General features: G+C 39.4%; 1 protein-coding gene across 3 annotated transcripts in view; it reads right to left on the reverse strand.

Moving 5' to 3' along the window:
- Positions 1–2,140: 2,140 nt before the first annotated feature.
- LOC100699891 (CMRF35-like molecule 1) overlaps positions 2,141–20,422 on the reverse strand; it is a 62,884-nt gene continuing 44,602 nt past the window's right edge. For 2 of the 3 annotated variants that reach the window (XM_019357268.2, XM_019357267.2), the window contains exons 5-7: positions 3,574–3,816; positions 2,339–2,617; positions 2,141–2,232 (exon numbers count right to left, since the gene is read on the reverse strand). In XM_019357268.2, coding sequence (XP_019212813.1) covers positions 2,364–2,617; positions 3,574–3,816 — 497 coding nt within the window. In that variant the 3' untranslated portion in view covers positions 2,141–2,232; positions 2,339–2,363. Of the gene's footprint in view, positions 2,233–2,338; positions 2,618–3,573; positions 3,817–3,902; positions 4,173–4,255; positions 4,298–19,743; positions 19,942–20,422 lie in introns of those variants that run through there. The other variant, XM_005465221.4, reaches the window with a different exon arrangement.

Raw genomic sequence — 20,422 nt, forward strand, 5'->3', positions numbered from 1 at the left:
AGCTCCTCACAGAATGCTCAAACAGGAACCTCTTTAAAAAAAAAGAAAGTTCAAATCAAGCTTGATCATCTGCAGATGGAAGTGTGATGCTGTAGTAGATTTCACATTATTTCAATAAAGGAAAGATGGGGCTTTAGGTCATGTATAATACAGGCAACGCTGATCATACTACAGTTATGTCCTGATCTACACAGAATCCAACCAATCACTGTTCATGAGTTTCAGCAATGAATCCATGATGATGGTGATCAGTGTGCACAGCAGAGATGCTCCCAGTACTGTTTGATGTTCAGTGGACAGAAGACACGAGACTATTAGGATGGTGGATTTCCAGGTTCATGCAGACAGATGTGATCTGGGTATTAACTTCAGTGGGACAGAGATGAACGACATAAGGAGACAGATTCTTATGTTGCATACACACAACAGCTGGATCCAGTAAAGACACAAAAGAAAAACTCATCCACACCATGGAACTGCACTGTGAGTCCGTATATAACCCAAATATCTTAATAATAAAGCATCTAATAACATTGTAACTTTGTGTGATACAAATTCAAAGATCAAACATTTAGTAGAAAACATAAAAATAAGTGGTAGATGTTCAAAGAATACAAAATGCCTGTAAAAAAGAAAAAGAATATCATTTAGAGAACTGATTAAATATCAAAGTAAAGAAGCTGGAGATATAAAAGCAGCATTGCAGTAAATTAAAGTCATCATTTAAGATTTCTCAGATCGTCATGACACTAATATAAAATTATTGTTATTGTGGTACAGAGTTATTCATGGCAGCGTGATGATTTTACTTTTTTGATTTACTGGTACGGGTCACAGCAACTGTGTCCTATAAACAGGAGAGGAACGGTTAGACAGGGAGGCGGGGCTTGTCACCATTATCTACTCCTCCTCATACTTATGCAGTCTTTCGTTACTTGACAGTATTACAGCTGTGCACCAACTTTTCCCAAACACGTCTCACATATTCTGTTATCAAACTGTTATCACGTATCCCACTGTCACACCTGGACACTGCCAACAAAAGAGCAAACTGTGGTTTAACACCGACACCTACTGGTACAAAGATGGAATGGCAGCTGCAATGTCCCTGACTTCTAGTGTGAACTACTTAACTTAGGACATTTTAAAATGAAAAGATCAGTGAAAGTTAAACGAAAATTATTTTAGTGAGTATCATATTTAGAATGTGTGTTTGTTTTTTTTTATTTTATTCAGTCCTCCTCATTTCCCAACATCAACACATTAAGAAGGTAAGGTAGCGTAACTTAATGGGAGACACACATGGCTAAACTCTTAGCTGCTGCCTCATGTGAAAGCAGAAAGAGTGATCTGTAAGTGTGTGCAGTCCTTATATAATGTGTGCCAGGTGAGTGCAATTGAGGGCAAACTTGAGCCTTTCAAAGGAGAGAAATGGAAACAATGTAAGTCTGGTGAGGTGAGGGAGAGCGAGGGGAAAAGGGGCAGGAAAAAACAAGAATCTTTGTAACATTAACTTTAAAACATTTTACAGGCAACATGATGGTGAGCTGAGGCACTGTGGGCGTCGTCAGCGGCTGGATTAATATCCATTTATCAGTCTTAATCACATATCATCCCACTGATGTTTAGAAACATCTTCTGTTTTTCTACTGACTACAACCCTGTCATGGTGCTGTGCTTGGAGACCAGCTGTTCTCAAGCAGTCTTGAACAAAGACTCAGACATGAATATGTTTGTGGTGAGAAACTTTACTAGTTTATTATTACAAAAGAGAAGCAGTGTAATACACACTTAGTTATGGCTGTCATGTCTGAAAATACAAGTCATTGCAGAGCTGCAGGAAAACCTTTAAACATCCCAAAATATTTTACTTAAAAGCACTTTTAATAAAAACCACAAATAAGACCAAACATGTAAAATCCCAGGCCCGGCAGTAAAGATACAACAGCAAAGCTGAAACTCTGAAGACACACCCCCTCCTTTTATACTGGTTCAATTCAATTCAATTCAATTCAATTCATTTTATTTATATCGCGCCAAATCACAACAAAAGTCACCTCAAGGCGCTTTATATTGTACAGTAGATAGCACAATAATAAATACAGAGAAAACCCCAACTGGTTACTGGAGCTTCGGGGGGGGGGGGGGGGGGGCAATGATGTCACAGAACAGCAGCCAATCAGAGACAGTAGGATGAAGGTCCTCCATAAGGCAGTGAGTGTCCCCACTTTCCTGTTCAGAGACAAACATCAGTGATTTCAGCTTGGATCAGGTGACCTTTGAACTTTCCTTACACACACATGTATGTGCTCTGTGACTCAGCTGGCACACGTCTTACCTTTTAGCTTCCTCCAAAGCAGAACTCAAACCAGAACCAGGAAAACCACAGAAACCAGACCTGACATGATGGAGACTGTGAGAGGAAGGTCAGAGGATGGGAGCCAGTCCCACTCATCCTCCTCATCTTTCCTTTTTGATTTATTGTTAGCAGGAGGGTTTTTTTTATTTGTATTTTCAGGGTCTTTTTTACTGGTACTTTGGGGGGTTGATGTTCTGGAAGACTGAGTGATTGCTTTAGGGGTAGAAGAAGGATCTTTTACAGTAGTAGGAGGAGGATCTGCAGGAACAATGTGATAAGGATGGTTCAGTCAGTTTATTATCTGGTCAGTTCATCAGTTCCAGTAGTCTGTGGAAGCTTCCTCACTGATAGACAGAGCTGTCTGAATTCTTGAAAGACTAAAGAAAGGATCTTCAGGTTACACTGAGGATACACTGAGACTATCTGTCATGAAAGTCTTTATTTATGGACTTTATCAGGCACAGGATGGAGAGGAGTGCAGTGACGGTCTGGGCGTATACATCTTTTTCTCTCATATTCATCCCAAGACCGCTGACAGAAATCAGCATTATAGAATAAATGATTTAGATCAGGATCAACTGCAGACGACTGGATCGAGTGTTTCTACCTGATTAAACTTTTGCATATTCACTGCCAAATTGCTTGAATACATTGTCCACTATTTTCTGAGTCTCTCAGTACAGCAGCTCTACATGGCTGCGTCCTGAGTCCTCTCCTGTACTCCCCTCACACACATGACTGCAAGACTCCCTGCATTTATCACAGCAGCAATAAGATGCGCTTTTCTCTGTGGTTTCTTCAGTGCAATTTACAGTAAGGTGTACACTTAAAACCTTAGTGACTCACATTTGTGTGATTCATTCAAATATTCTCCTCTTGAAAGAGAAACATGGGCCTGAAAAGAAACTAATGTTCACATCTGTCAGTCACAACCTGACACGGAGTCTCTTTAGTAAATTCAGCAGTGTTTTAAAGTCAAATAGAGGTTTTGTGCCACCACAGTGAAGATGGACTTCTTTGTTCCTTCTCTAATATTCCAACCTTTGTAATGATGGGATAAGTTTCTCTGGCTGCTCTGGTTTATATGACCTGAATACATTAACAGAACATGTATCGATAAAGTAAGATATAACCTGCCACCTTTCATTGATCTCTATGACATTTCTACTAAAGTCAAGGAAAAGAGGTTGAATAAGAAAGATCATTGAACTGACCTCTGACTGTCAGTCTGAATTCAGGAGACTTCTTATCAACACCAGCTGAGCACGAGTAGAGACCTTCATGAGACTTCTGAACATTAATGAGAGTCAACGTTCCTTCAGGACCAAATCCAATTCTTTCACCATTTTTATTGAAATCAGAGTTCCTCTGTTTACCCTCTTTGGATTGACAGAGCAGAGTCACATTACTTCCTGTCCACACAGGAGATGAAGGGATGTCCAGGATCAGGGAACCAGCTGACCAACAGAGACACAAACAGAGTGATACAGAGACAGACTTCCACCAACACAGAGTCATACAGACACAGCTGGAGCAACGGTACCTGAAACAATGATGTTGACTTCATCACTACGCTGTCCAGATGAGCTTTCACAGAAGTAAGCTCCATCAGAGGGGTTACTCAACTCGAGTTGACACAGAGAATTTTTAAGAACAAGGCCTGCAGCTGCTCCACACATCTCAGTGACTCCTGCTCTGGTCCTCTTCACTGTCCATCCATCAACTGTTTTTCCATCATCATCATCACAAGAAAGAACTCCTACACTATTACCAGTGAAGAACTTTGTTGAAGGTGGCCATACACTCAGCGAGACTGAAGGGCAGACAGATACACAGAGTAAATGTATTTGTGTTCTTTTTGGAGTCTCACTGATTGTTTTCACTTCATCAACTCACCTTTAGAAACAGTCGGTGCAGACAGCAGCTGCCCACACACACCTGCAACAGGAGGTCACCAAAGGTCAGAGGTCACTGAGGGTCAGAGAAAGTGTGAGGGTGTACTACAGGGGTGGCCAACTCAGGCCTCGAGGGCCGGTGTTCTGCAGGTTTTAGACATGTCCTTGATCTAACACAGCTGATTTAAATAGCTAAGTAACCTCCTCAAGATGTCTTGAAGTTCCCCAGAGGCCTGGTAATAAAATAATCATTTGATTCATGTGTGTTGACCCAAGGTGAGATATAAAACCTGCAGGACACTGGCCCTCGAGACCTGGAGTTTGACACCCCTGGTGCACGAGCTTCATTCTCTTATACGTGTGCAAAAAACTGTGCATAAATCCTGTATGATTCATCAACAGAGGTGGGCATTACCAAAGTACAGATACTTTGTTACTGTGCTTAAGTGGTAAAAGTGGGCGGGGCAATAAGTCACACTACATCAGCATCTAGCTAGCTGTGCTGAAGAGGAGCGAGCATAAAGGGAGTAACGGTTTATTATATGTCAGGTCATTTCAAATGCAGTGTTTCTATGAGCACAACAAACATCAGCAAACACACAAACTGTTTGTGTGCAGTTTGTCTCACAGTGTGTTACAGTTAAAGGTCCAGCTGCTCTATTTCAAAGAGAGGAAAGAAAGAGCGCTAACTTCACTCAGAGATGGAGAAAGACAAGAGAGAAGGACATGAGAGGAAGAAGAGAGCTCAGATTTAAAGGAAAGGATCGCTTAGTGTGATGTCATAAACTGGAGGTATAAAGAAGTCAGGATTTGAATCATCTGTATGCAGGGCTGCTATGATTAGCTGACTAGTCACAATTACGTCGACTATGAAAATCGTCGACGACTAATAGTCGAAGCGTCATTTGAAGTTTTGTAAGATCTCGCAGGAATAAGTAGTAAGATCTAAGAGTGTAATAACAGATAGAAACAGAAGATGGCAGCACTGCATGTACAAGAATGCCAGCTGCCATTAAACCCTGAAGAAGAAGAAGCTGTGTCCCAGAATTCATAGCGCGACCCATCACGGTCCTGCCCAGTTTCTAACCATGGCGGCAGCTAGTTAGTTTTACTACTTTTATTATTCTTTCTGGGTCATGAAATAAATGTTTAACATATTTTCAGGCGAGAATGTAACTGTGTAAACCTCAAATATCTGCTCAGTTTATCAAGACACCACATATTTTCAAAAGCACTCTGACGTTTTTGGAGACGTCTGTTACTCACCTGCTCGATAACTAGCCGGGGGCAAGGCTCACTAGAGCCGGTGAGAACACCCGACTCCAAATTGTTTTCAACCCAACCGCCGTCTTTCGCTACTCAGGTTAAAAATGATATATAAGTCACTTAAATAACTTAAAAAAAATTTTTTCAGGATTTTATTTGTTCCTGAGTAAATCGCTTTGGCTGAGATTAAAGTTATAGTTTTTACACAGCTGAATAAACGTCAAGCAGACAACTGATTATCAGAATTGTGAGATGCTCGAGAATGTCCTGTTATATTTTAGATAGCAAAGAGTAGACGGCCGAGTTTATTAAACAATCACTGAAACAATCTGCAAATTTCATTTAAATTCAACAAACTATCATCTTGTCTTTATTTTTAGATAGCGCATATCTTAAACACTTAAAGCTCTAAGCTAATGATAGATATATTAGAGCAGATGCATGCTGGTGCACGTTGTACGTCCAAAGGATGCATGATCTGATTAGTGTAACTAATCTTCCGATTAGTGACTAGTCAACTATCAAAATAATGGTTTGTGGCAGCCCTATCTTTATGTGATGTACTTTCATATTGTGAAATGTCGTGCAAAACAAAGGTATACTTATTTCACTTATGTTCTTCCATTAATACATGAAAATCCTGGGTAGTTTTGTGCAGGATAAACAGGTTTGCTTGCAGCACTGTGGTGAATTATTTAGAATGTCTTGAGCCAGTGAGGGTCAGAGGTCACTGAACAAACTGCTCTCTATCATGCACTACCATCACAGTCCTGACTGCTGAGGCAGCAGAGCTCCTCATCCCTCACACTGATTCAACCCAGCGGAAGAACATGAAGTTCTTCCTATGTCAATCTGACCTTTACTGCTTTTAATTAATTTCATTTTTACATTAGTATGAATTCTGGTTGTGCTTACTAACCATGAACCGATTTTATATAGTACATGGCGTGCAGAAATCTGTCCAAAAATTTTTTTAGTATGACTTTGGTAAGCTATGAAGCCGCACCGCTTGATGGATTGCCGGAGCATTACGGCTACCATAGTCAGGACCCCCACGGAGTAATCTGGGTTCAAAACTCTGCCTCTTCAGGTCCCAAACTCAAACAAAGACTGCGGCATCACTGAGAGTTAGAAAAAGGTCTAAACTCTTTCATCTTTAATAAAACGATCAGCGTTGCTGTTTTACCAGGTGTAACTATTAAGTTTAACATCCAGGCATCCATGAAAACAGAATTTATTAAATTTAACAGAGTTAGAAGTTAGCAGGACGTTAGCTCACTAGTTTCCACCTAAACATGATATACTATGTTCTGACTGTCACTTCCAACATAAATCAAGAGAGAAAACTAAACAGCAGTGATGTTTGCTACTGAAGTTTGACTAGCTGATATATAATGATGTATAATGATATAAATGATACATAATTATGTCCTATGCAATGTTCCCTCTAATTTTTCACGTGTGTGAGCGAACACGCAAACTCCGTGAGCGATCCCTTGGACCACTGTGAGCGCCATCAGACGTGTGCACTTCGGTCACACCGGCATCTAATCCATCCAAGTTACATGGTTTATTAAAATAATCAAATTACAGCATTTACATTTATGTTACACTACTTTTAAACTGCTTTAGCCCACTTACAATGAAAATTTAAAAAAAAAAATCTAGTCATGAGTATGAGTCTGTGGTCTGGGAGAGAGTCCTGTAACTCTGTCTGCCAAATACAGTATATAATGACCAATGCTGGGCAATTAATTATATAGTTACTTCTTCAAAAAAGTAACTCAGTTTGGCAAACAACAAGGTTTTTTGCAGCTATTTTTTTTAAATGCAGCCAAGGCATTTTTTAAATAAACATTTCAAACTATTTACAGAACAATCAGCTGTTCTGCATCAAATCTGATGCCACACAAATTGTTTGTGCCACTCCAAAAATAATTTCTGTCCACTATGAGATAAAGGAGAACAACAGCCTGATACCTGCAGGCCTGACAACAGGAGATGTATCACTGCTGTAACACCTGTAACATTCAGCAGTCGCCTCATTGTTCTGACACACACAACAAAACTATTGACTACACTACACACTAACTACACAAGATTTGCGCTAAATATCTCAAATCTCTCACATCTCAAAACACCGCCGTCACTCCTAAAACTTCCCCCCGTTTCTTAACAACTAGATGCCACCTTGCCATATCATTTTTTGATTGGTCGACATGGTACTTTTTTTTGGACGAATAGGAAAGGAAGAGGGAGGTGGGGTTTGTTTTTGCTCACAGGCAGAGAGTGCTTTGAGCATTTTTTCTTATAAAACGCCGTTTTTACCGTTTCTTCCCGCAGTAAATATAAACAACGACACTATTCAGGAAGAAAACCAAACATTGCAGATATTTTTATCATAACTCTGGTTTTACGTGGCCTATCAACACAATTTAAAAACTGGTATAAAGTCCACACGTTTTCGTCAATTGTTCCGTCTGTCCTGCTCACATCTCCAATGGTTGTACACGTTGTCATTAATGTGGCTTCTCTCCACATCAGCCACGCCGCTTTGCTAGCTAAAACACCGGTGTCGGCACATAAGGACGCTGTCATAGCCTGTCAACGACGTTGATTGGCTACTATATACGCATTATTGGCTGGACTATGGGATAAGGTGGCATCGTTCTAATCCCGTATGGGAGCAGCCAGTCACTTACTGACTAACACTGCAAAACAGAATTGTTAAAGCATTAATTTTAATTTCAATTCAGGTTAGATTTTTTGTGTGCGCAACGCAGATTTTCTGTGCGCAGACACCGTGCCAGCAATGCGCAATTGCGCACGTGCGCAGCTTAGAGGGAACATTGGTCCTATGTGATCTCTAGCAAAGCAACTATGTTAGCATAACATTAGCACAGTGAAGCTGAAGGAGGAACACTAACGTTAACGTGAGGGTTTCTGGTGGTTAGGGACAAATGCAATCGCATGGCAGGATGCTATAAACAGACCAAACTTGAGTCAGGAGAACAACTGAGATAATCAATCCACAATACAAGGTTAGTCATTCATATACTTCAACAACATGGGAATAGAGCAGTTGCGAAAAAATTCAGCATTAATGAATCAATGGTACAGAACTGGAGGAAGTGCAGTTTTAGCTTTTTGCATATTCCAAAATGCTTTATCTCTTTGCTATTACTGTCGCCCGGCATAATTTGCAGATGATGTTGTTTGCAGCTGCTACAGTGCTTTCGACCAAAATGGGCACGGCCTGATGATGACACCATAAACATGCACTATCGCAGTAGAGCATACAGGGAGTGCAGAATTATTAGGCAAATGAGTATTTTGTCCACATCATCCTCTTCATGCATGTTGTCTTACTCCAAGCTGTATAGGCTCGAAAGCCTACTACCAATTAAGCATATTAGGTGATGTGCATCTCTGTAATGAGAAGGGGTGTGGTCTAATGACATCAACACCTTATATCAGGTGTGCATAATTATTAGGCAACTTCCTTTCCTTTGGCAAAATGGGTCAAAAGAAGGACTTGACAGGCTCAGAAAAGTCAAAAATAGTGAGATATCTTGCAGAGGGATGCAGCAGTCTTAAAATTGCAAAGCTTCTGAAGCGTGATCATCGAACAATCAAGCGTTTCATTCAAAATAGTCAACAGGGTCGCAAGAAGCGTGTGGAAAAACCAAGGCGCAAAATAACTGCCCATGAACTGAGAAAAGTCAAGCGTGCAGCTGCCAAGATGCCACTTGTCACCAGTTTGGCCATATTTCAGAGCTGCAACATCACTGGAGTGCCCAAAAGCACAAGGTGTGCAATACTCAGAGACATGGCCAAGGTAAGAAAGGCTGAAAGACGACCACCACTGAACAAGACACACAAGCTGAAACGTCAAGACTGGGCCAAGAAATATCTCAAGACTGATTTTTCTAAGGTTTTATGGACTGATGAAATGAGAGTGAGTCTTGATGGGCCCGTGGCTGGATTGGTAAAGGGCAGAGAGCTCCAGTCCGACTCAGACGCCAGCAAGGTGGAGGTGGAGTACTGGTTTGGGCTGGTATCATCAAAGATGAGCTTGTGGGGCCTTTTCGGGTTGAGGATGGAGTCAAGCTCAACTCCCAGTCCTACTGCCAGTTTCTGGAAGACACCTTCTTCAAGCAGTGGTACAGGAAGAAGTCTGCATCCTTCAAGAAAAACATGATTTTCATGCAGGACAATGCTCCATCACACGCGTCCAAGTACTCCACAGCGTGGCTGGCAAGAAAGGGTATAAAAGAAGAAAAACTAATGACATGGCCTCCTTGTTCACCTGATCTGAACCCCATTGAGAACCTGTGGTCCATCATCAAATGTGAGATTTACAAGGAGGGAAAACAGTACACCTCTCTGAACAGTGTCTGGGAGGCTGTGGTTGCTGCTGCACGCAATGTTGATGGTGAACAGATCAAAACACTGACAGGATCCATGGATGGCAGGCTTTTGAGTGTCCTTGCAAAGAAAGGTGGCTATATTGGTCGCTGATTTGTTTTTGTTTTGTTTTTGAATGTCAGAAATGTATATTTGTGAATGTGGAGATGTTATATTGGTTTCACTGGTAAAAATAAATAATTGAAATGGGTATATATTTGTTTTTTGTTAAGTTGCCTAATAATTATGCACAGTAATAGTCACCTGCACACACAGATATTCCCCTAAAATAGCTAAAACTAAAAACAAACTAAAAACTACTTCCAAAAACATTCAGCTTTGATATTAATGAGTTTTTTGGGTTCATTGAGAACATGGTTGTTGTTCAATAATAAAATTATTCCTCAAAAATACAACTTGCCTAATAATTCTGCACTCCCTGTATAGTCAAAATCTCTTAGCTGGCCAAATTTATATTGTTTCTACCGTATACTGTTTATACCGCCCACCCCTAGCTGGAGTGGTGAGGATGTACCATGGAGTACAAAGTTTGGGGCTCTGTCTGGACAAGCAAAGCAAGCAGTGCTTTAATCTCAATCTGAAAAGACATGAGACATAAAATGGACCATCATAAATCATCCCCCTCGTATCATCACAGACAGCGCTGTCATAAAGCTCCTCATCTCTCAGTGAACAGGCATGGTGACAGATTAGATTCCTCTTGAAATCATGATGATGATGTAGAGCAGATAGCATTTGAAAAAGCTGGTAATAACTCATTTACTTTATCATTTCTATCATTATTTGTGATACAGCAGATATTTATCCAACTATCATTACAGACTGAGATCTATGAGAAACAGCGGACCTGAGGCAGCACTGAGGGATCCCTGGCACTGCTGGCTAAGGATAAATATAGATTTGGTAGTCAAAGGAGTTTGCAAAGAAAAGCGTCTGTATGGCAAGGTAAAAGACCAAGGATTCGCCTCAAAACTCTACAGCTGGCTAAGCAAAAGGGAGGATGGGGCTTGCCTTATCTCAGATATTACTATTTTGCAGCGCAGATGAGAGCAGTGATATGCTGGTGTAACCCGTCATACACTGCCCAATGGAAAAACCTTGAGGAAAAAATGTTGCCTATTCCCATCCAGGCAATTTTAGCTGATAATAATTTACAAACTTACATAAATAACATGGATAACCCATGGGTGAAACAGACCCTAAAAACATGGAAAACTGTTATAAAGGAACATAAACTAGAGGCTAACATTATAGCTCTTAAATGGTGTGCTTATGACTCAGAGTTCATACCCAATAAATTGGATTCTAGTTTCAAGGATTGGATAGCTAAGGGTATTACAGACCTATGTAGTATAATGAAAGATGGAAAACTGCTTAGTTTTGAAATCCTTAAAAGGACATATTTACTAGAAAAACAAGACTTCTACCGATATCTGCAGCTACGGCATTATGTTGATATAAAGATGAAAAATGCAACAAAGACGGGCACACATTTGATTGATTTGTTTATAAAAAGCTATAAGTCAGAAACTATCGATAGAATTGTCTCATGTCTGTATAAGGGTCTTTTGGACTTGACATTACATTCAACTTCATATATTAAAATAAAATGGGAGAAGGAAGGAGGGATAAATATATCTGAAGAAGAATGGACGGCAATATGGAAGTATCAATGGATGTGTACAAGCTCCCAAAAATGGAGGGAATTTGGCTGGAAGAGCCTAATTAGGTATTTTATAACACCCTCCCAGAAGTCTCATTATGATAATAACCCCCCTGTCTGTTGGAGAAACTGTGGAAATCAAAGTGCAAACCACTACCATATTTTTTGGGATTGCTCTGTTCTGAGGGACTATTGGAGAGAAATACACAACGCTCTACAGTACATTTTCCAATGTGAAATACCCCTTGAGAGTAAGACTATGTTTTTTGGACACGTACCTCAGGAATGGCCGAAAAGCGATAAACATTTAGTAAATATTTTGCTGGTGGCCTGTAAAAAGGGTATTACCAGAAAATGGCTATCATCGGAGAGCCCAACTATAAATCTATGGATGGACATCACAATGGACATTTATAAAATGGAAAAGATAACAGCTTTTGTTAATCATAAATTGGATAAATTTACATTATATTGGGAAAAATGGGTCAAATATGTCACGCCTCATAGGCCAGATTTTACTTTCACAAACCAGTAGTTATGAAGTATGAGAGTATGTAAGAGTAAGATCACTCCCTATCAGTACATATTTATTTTTATTTTTTTTCCTCTTCTTTTTTTTTTTTTTTTTTTTTTTTTTTTTTTTTTTTTTCTCTCTGTCTGTTTCTTTCAATTATTGTTATGGTTGTAAGTTTTTTTTTGTTTGTTTGTTTGCTTGTTTGTTTTTTTTTCTTTTTCTTTTTTCTTCTTATAAACAGGATATGAACTAAAATATTATTTCGGCAATAAGGGCAGACAACAGATGCAAGAAGTATCCCCATGTGATGTATATGTTATGAAGGTCTGTTTCTAAATGTCTATTGAAAAATAAAAAATTATAAAAAAAAAAAAAGAAAAGCGTCTGGACTTCTTTGAGTTGCTTGAAGACGTTTCACCTCTCATCCGAGAAGCTTCTTCAGTTCTAAGGTCAAATGGCCGAGAGTCCCAGATTTAAACCCAGTGGGAGTATCCCCCCAAGGATTTGGTAGAATTAAAATTCATATTGGGACCACACAAGGGAGGGAAGAAGAAAAAAACCTAAAGGTTAGAAAATCACAGAACTGCAAAAGAATAACTAAGAAACATGAAATAAAAACTAAAAAACAACATGACAAAGAATCAAAATGAAGAATAGACAAATCCTAACCATGGAGTCACATGACTCCATACTCACTAGAGATGGACCGATCCGTTATTACGTATCAGTATCGGTCCGATACTGACCTAAATTACTGGATTGGATATCGGAGAGAAATAAAAAACGTAATCCGATCCATTAAATATTAAAAAAACTTGTGACATGGCTTAACTCGGCTCATAAACGTAGCATGTCGGAGCAGTATGCATCACATGATCGAGTGGATGTGGCGTGCGAGACCTCTCGGCGGTCTGGTTGAGTATTTGGAGCCTCGCTACCAAACCAGCATTTCATCTCCGAGGAAGTTATCCCAGAGAGAAGTAAAGCAAGTGTGTACGTTCATCTCTGAATGTTTGTAAAGCATTCAAGTGTTATGCTTAACAACCGATATATGGAACGACTGCCTTCTCTCTCTCTCTCTCCCTCTCCTGCTGCTACTTCAAACGTGAAACTGATCAATGATCAGCTGATCGGCTTTTCTGTCGCGAGTCCGTCTCTCTTGTTTGTTCATCGCCCACTACGCGCCAGAAAGAGGAAACCAGCGGCTGAACAACAGCAGCACGTTTAAGCTTGTTAGAATTTATTTACGGATGACGGATGGTAACTGTGCAGGGGCGGGTCTAGCAAAGTTTAGCCAGGGGGGCCAATAGGGCATTAACAGGAAAAAAAAAAAGGGGGGGGGGTGCACAAAGACACTTATGTCTAGCTTTTAATAAATAATTATCTGAATCTTACACCCAAAGTTTTAATCTGATGTAAAATGTATAGAAGTCCATTACTGTATATAGTAACTATTAAGTCTGATATACCCTAGTAAGCTATAGTACTTTTTCCTTTCGGAAGGTACCATCTGGGCAGTCTGCAATTCTGTTGAAGAAAAATGTTGAATCTATTTAATTATTCTTGAAAAATAATTTATTTCTGAGCATTTTTTCACACTGCATCAAATTAAAGTTGATTACGTCGATTAAGCATCATGAGGTTGAGGGTGGTTCCCTATTTTATTTTATTTTAGTTTTTGCTGGGAGTTTGCAACCCTAGTAGTTAGGTTGCTTACTCTTTAACTTACCAGAATATGGTATCGTCCGATATCCAAATTTATGATATCGGTGTCGGACATAAAAAAATGGTACCGTGCCATCTCTATTTAAAAGCAGTCAGAGCAGGCACGCTCTGTTTTGCCTAACTATTTTTAAACCCCTGTAGAACTGCAACCACGTAAGCTAGCACATCAAAAGTTTTTGCATATGAAACCCGAGGAGTTGTACTTATATCTTATGCCATCAGCTTGTCCTAGGTGACGGTTTCATTCGACATATAGCTTTGCAAAAATTGCATAAAAAGCACTTGCAGCAACAAAAACATAATATTCCAGAAACACACTTTGCCGATCTGATCAGCTGTTTGTAACAATTCCCACGTTGAAATAGACGTCAGCGCAAACGATCGCATGTCCGCCATCCGGTCGTTAAGTGATGACATGATGAATCCTACTTCTGGGCCTAAGTAGTCTGCGTTTTATATGGCTTTTGTGTTGTTAACATATTTAATGTTTTGTATTTTCTTCTATTTAATCTCAAAAAGCTCCTAAAACAGTCAGTGATCACTGTTGACCTCCCTCGGCTTTTATTACCGCTAATCATTTATTTAAGCTAAGTTTTTAAAACCAGCCCATGCAGCAGTATATGAATGACTAACCTCGTATTGTGGATGGATTATCTCAGTTGTTCTCGTGACTGAAGTTTAGTCCTTTTACAGCATCCTGCCATGTGATTACATTTGTTCCTGACCACCGAGAACACTCACGTTAACTTTTATCGATTGGGAAAAAAGTTAGCTTGTTTATATTATGCTAACATAGCTGTGTCGCTAGTGGTCACGTAGCACATCATTGTATACCAGCTAGCCAAACTTCAGTAACCCTACAAACGTCACTGCTGTTTAGTTTTCTGTCTTCATTTATGTTGGAAGTTATAGCAGAGCTGTACGTTTTAATTTGTTTCCAAAACCCCGCAGTCAGGACATGATATATTGTATTTAGATAGAAGCTAGCGAGCTAACTTCCTGCTAACTTCTAACTCCATTAAATGTCATAAATTCCATTTTCATGGATGCCTGGATGTTAAACTCAATTGTTACACCTGGTAGAGCAGAACGCTGATCATTTTATTAAAGATGAAAGATTTTAGACAGTTTTTCAACTCTCAGTAATGCCATAGTGATCGTTTGATATATGGACCTGCAGCAGAGTTTAGGCCCAGACATGGCTAGTGACGTCAGACTTTACGACCGGATTGCCTGCCGGAAGTGACATGACTTTCGCGGAAAATGTAGTTTTTCACTTGTAGGCCTTAAAAACTTATACTGCTGTTTTTAAAAGTCATGTTTGATTTTATACTTTTCTGAATAGTTTTTGGGATGCTTAGAACTCAAATTGCACTCCTTTAAACAGTTTATTTTGATGCATATGCTGTTTTCTTTGCAAATTTGAATTATAGGATTGTTTTTCGTTTTTTCAGAAGTATATATATAAATTGATGTATCTCAAAAATAAAACTATGAAGGCTTTTTTGTATTTAAAGTTTTGAGGGATAAACCTCTGCTATAAAATATATAAATATATGTAAAAAAAAAAAATTAAAAATGAGAAATAATTTTCATTTTTTTGTAGGTTATTGCACTGTTTTGCAATTTATGTATTTACTATGGACCAAATGCATAAATATTATTAAAATTTGGGCTATAATGATTGTATTGAAATACTCCCAAAAATGGCACTACAGCATGTGACAATATAAAGATAAGCTCTGTTGGACTAGAGACTTTTTTCATTTGATTCAATTTTATATGATGGATTATGCAGAAAAAATAGAATTGGGCTGAAAGGTCGATTGCTTTATTATCTATTCAGGGTGCCTAGAGTGTTTTAAAACCAAACTAGGTAATAAGTAGGGATGGGTGTGGTTAAGGATTTATCTGATACCAGCACCAAACGGTACTTTTGAAACGGTGCCGGTGCTTAAACGGTGCTCGAACCGGTGCTTAAAGAATGGAGAACACACACTTTGTCCAAAAACCTCTCATGTTTAGCTGTTTTTTTGGGGGGAGGGGGGGTAAAAAGATAACAATGTTAGCCTTTTCGGCAGCTATAGGGTATATGTGGTATCACTCTTGGCTGGAAGCAGTGCTTAAACAATGGGAAAAAACCCACAAACTTTGTCCAAAAAACTCTCATGTTTAGCGGTTTCCCACTTTTTCTTTGGTCATTTTAGCCAGGGTGAAGGGAGTATCTGCCATCAAACAAGAAAACAGCCGCATGTAACTACAACTGTGTTTGCTAGTTCACCTTACATGCATTAATGTAATAACGTGGTTAGCCTACTCAACGTAAATTACACAGGTACAACATTAAGGTCCCACACCCGCTTTCACACCTTGGCGCATGTGATTAGAGGATCACCAGGGGGTCCTTTGTCCCTCCTTGGGGGGATACTCCCACTGGGTTTAAATCTGGGACTCTCGGCCATTTGACCTTAGAACTGAAGAAGCTTCTCGGATGAGAGGTGAAACGTCTTCAAGCAACTCAAAGAAGTCCAGACGCTTTTCTTTGCAAACTCCTTTGACTACGATGACCTGGATGACTGAGAACCTTCACAGACTGACTGAGAACCTTCACAGACGTACAACATTAAGCTACTCACGCAGAGAAGAACGGCTGCTGCTGCCATCATCATCTGTCATCATTTCTAACTCCATTAGCACTGACCCCTGGCCCCTAGCACTGACAGGGCTAGGGGCCAGGACTCTACTCTTCAGGTTCTTGGGGGATGTTGCTAACTCTGGGTCCGATAACAGGCACCACACCCGCAGAAGATGTGCTCGGTGTTGCAGCAAGCTATCAAATACAGTGCATTTCTCGGCTTTTAACAAAAAGCTATACGTCGCTAGGTGTTTCATCAGATTTGAGGTGTTACCTCCTTTGACAGTATCACAGTATCACCTTAAAGCACTTGTTGCAGGCTGCTGAGTTTGCACATTTTGCTGTGAAGTACAGCTAGAATTTTGACCTCTGTGCCTTGGGCATTTTTAATCTGTAGCTCTGCTGTAAAAGAACTTAAGTACCTGGGCCCGCCTACTATCCTTGGAAAGCTAAAATGATTGGCTAGAATCCAAAGTGTATGACTCAGGAAATCTGAGTCTAAGGGGGAAAAAAGCACCGAAATATAGTGATGTGCGATACCACTGATTTACTTTCCGATCCGATACCAAGTAAAATTCAGGGTGGTATCAACGATACTGATCCGATACCGATACATTGTACAAAAACGTATTTTATTTATTGTATCTCAAATTATAGTGTCATAATGATTACAGGACATCAGATTACTTGTTCTTATCACTCAATAATGCAGAGTTCATCATACAGAAATAAAAAAAACCTGAAGCTATGTGCTATTTGAACACCTTGCCTGCCTGCAGCACTAAAGGACGCCATGGGAGACGTCTGTCTCGCCCTAGCGGCACCTGTCCCTCTCCTCCTCTTCAGTTCACCTCAACATACGCTCATCATATTCTGTGATATGATTTACTCTGAGCTGTTTAACAAGGTCAGTGGTGTTGCGGCAACACTTCACTTTTTTGCCACATGTATCGCAAACCACGTCTCAGCTGTTTGTGGAGGTAAAATACGTCCGCACATGACTCCAGTTACGCTCAGCCGTTGTTGTGAGTGCGCACGCCAAGGGGTTGCGACACATTTATACAGCCGTATTTCACACATGACTTTGAAGGGCAGAAGAGGAAGTAGTTCCTTCCAATGTAGACAATCCGAATGTTATAGTTTCTTTCCACTGTGTTCCTCTTAATGATAAACTACAAATTTACCCTAAAATACTAAAATATCAAAATTTTAATGTGAGAATCGATTCTAGAACATAAATGACTGGTATCGGAGAAATCAATATTTAAGGATCGAACTGCACATCACTACCGAAATGTACGCTGCCTTTCAGTCTGGTTACTACCCTTTATGTCAGAACTGGTGCAATAATGGCACCGGATACCTGTACCCATCCCTAGTAATAAAGTAACTAATTACTTTTGAAAAAAAAATCTGTAAAGACCAAGAGAAATCCTGCCATTAATTAATGCTTCAATCTTAAATATGATCAACCTATCTCTAATAATCGGCTGTGTACCACAGGCCTTCAAGCTGGCTGTAGTTAAACATTTACTTAAAAAGCATCTCTAGACCCAGCTGTCTTAGCTAATTATAGGCCAATCTCCAACCTTCCTTTCATGTCAAAGAGTAGTTGTCAAACAGCTAACAGATCATCTGCAGAGGAATGGCTTATTTGAAGAGTTTCAGTCAGGTTTCAGAGCTCATCACAGCACAGAAACAGCTTTAGTGAAGATTACTGATGATCTTATCTGATAGTGGACTCATGTCAGTGTTTTGAACAGGTTATAAAACAACAGTGTAAGAACAGGTTCATTATGTAAGATGCCAGTTTTGACAAGTACAGACTAGTGGAGAGTCGTCTGGATTATCAGTGTAACGGTCTCGTCCTTCTCTTTCTCTTTCTGTGTCCTTTTCATTAGAAACTGTCAATCCCACCCCCGCATCACCCTGACTCGCATCATGAACAAGCTTGTGTCCACATGAACATGCAGACTTTCCTCTTTGAAAAACAAAACAAAAACAAAAAAAGTTTTATACATTTTATACATCTCCATACATTTTATATAAATATAAAATACACAAAATCGATCTCCAGCACCATCAGATGGAGGTGCTGGTGAATGAAGCCTCTAAACAGTAACACAGCATGAAGTCAAAAATAGAAATAAATAGAAATAACTGCACACAGCTCTGATGCATAAAGACTTGTGAGCACAGAAGCAGAGTTTATAACAACCTTCTCTCTGGAAGAAGTTTTTCCAAACTCTCTAACAGAGCTTAGAGTCTACTGAAGTTAATGCATACACACTCTGATTCAGTTCAGTTCATTTTATTTCAAACATGTGCCTTCACAATCGTTACAAAATATCCATTATTTGTTTGAAAAGGAGTAGGTAGAAGTATATAGTTATTTGTCCCTACCTCCTCAAGTTTGACCTCTCATTCATTTAATTTTCTTTTAGTCTTAAATTAAACAAACAACATATGAAGCAAAAGTAAAGCAAAACAAAACAAGCCCCACCACAGTATAGTTCTTTTCATATGAAAAAGACAGAATGTGTAAATTTGTAGATTCACAAGTTATGGAAACAAACAAACAAAACAGAAAAGAACTACAACGCCATTGTCAGCAACATTACCGTCCTGGGTTTACCCTGTTTTCTTCACTCTTATAATTATTTAAAATACATTTTTTATATTTTATTTTCAACTGGTTTATGTTTTAATTTCTTTTATTTCTTCTGTTAGACTGTTTCATAATTTAACTCCTGCGAGATGAGATAGACATAATTTTTAAAGTTGTTCTAGAACTTATACCCACCTTCTCTTTCAATGAACAATTTACAGATTTCTTTTTTCAAGCAATTTATTTCTTTATACATTATTTGCACTGTTTTAAGCTTCACGAGGTCTTGGAATTTAATAGCTTGCATTTTGACAAAGAGTACATTTGTATGGTCCCTGTACCCCATATAATTTATTAATATAATGGCCCTTTTCTGTTTTATAGCTATTGTTTGTGTGTTACTTTTGCATGTGTTTCCCCGGAACTCTACACAGTAGCTCATATATGGCAGTAGTAAAGCACAGTATAAAATGTGCAGTGCTTTCTGATCCAACATATCCTTTGCTTTACTCTGATCCAGGTTAGAAACCCAAAGGAACAACCCCGCTATCCACCACACCTGTGGTATTTTAGAAACTTTCAGAAAGTCCAAGCACACAGAGGCTGAACGCAGTGTGTGTGATGGATCAGAGGTGAGAAATTCTTCTTACCGTACAGCAGGATCACAGACAGCAGCCTCATTTTCATCCTCACAGTCCCGTTACAGAGCTCCTCACTGCCTCGGACCTCACCCTCCTCTCAGGAGACTCTCAACAGGAAGCTGTACCACTCTGACAGGAGGCACCGCCACAATAAAAGCTGTCCTAGATACACACCTGTGCCAGTTTCGTCCTGGTCATGTGTTTCAGACACAGTTAACCAGTATCCAGCATCAGGCTCAGACAGCACAGGCCTCCCAACCACAGCCAACACTGGGTTAGTCTTCAAGTTTTCTTTCTGTTGTTGTAATACTGTATTTACCTTATAATATAAAGCACCTTGAGGTTTTGATTTGGCAAAATATGAATAAAACTGGAGTGAAAATGACTGGACAAATCATCCAACATGAGCCATGATTAAACTTTGCTGGAAGAAAGTGATGAGAGAAACAAAGAGCTTTGATTGGACAGTGAGTCAGAACTCAAACTGGGAGAGGTCAACATCAGCAGTGTTGGTTAATTTCAAAAAGTAATTAGTTATACTTAGTAGTTACTTCTTTAACAAAGTAACTGAGTTACAATATTTTAAAAGTAAGTAATTAATAGGAAAAGTAACTATTGCATTACTTAGAAAACAGTGTGTCACCTTCTGAGGTCCAGGGTATAATCATCTGTTTTTGACTACTTTTGA

Source organism: Oreochromis niloticus, linkage group LG3 (genome assembly GCF_001858045.2).
Source record: "Oreochromis niloticus isolate F11D_XX linkage group LG3, O_niloticus_UMD_NMBU, whole genome shotgun sequence".
NCBI lineage: Eukaryota > Metazoa > Chordata > Actinopteri > Cichliformes > Cichlidae > Oreochromis > Oreochromis niloticus.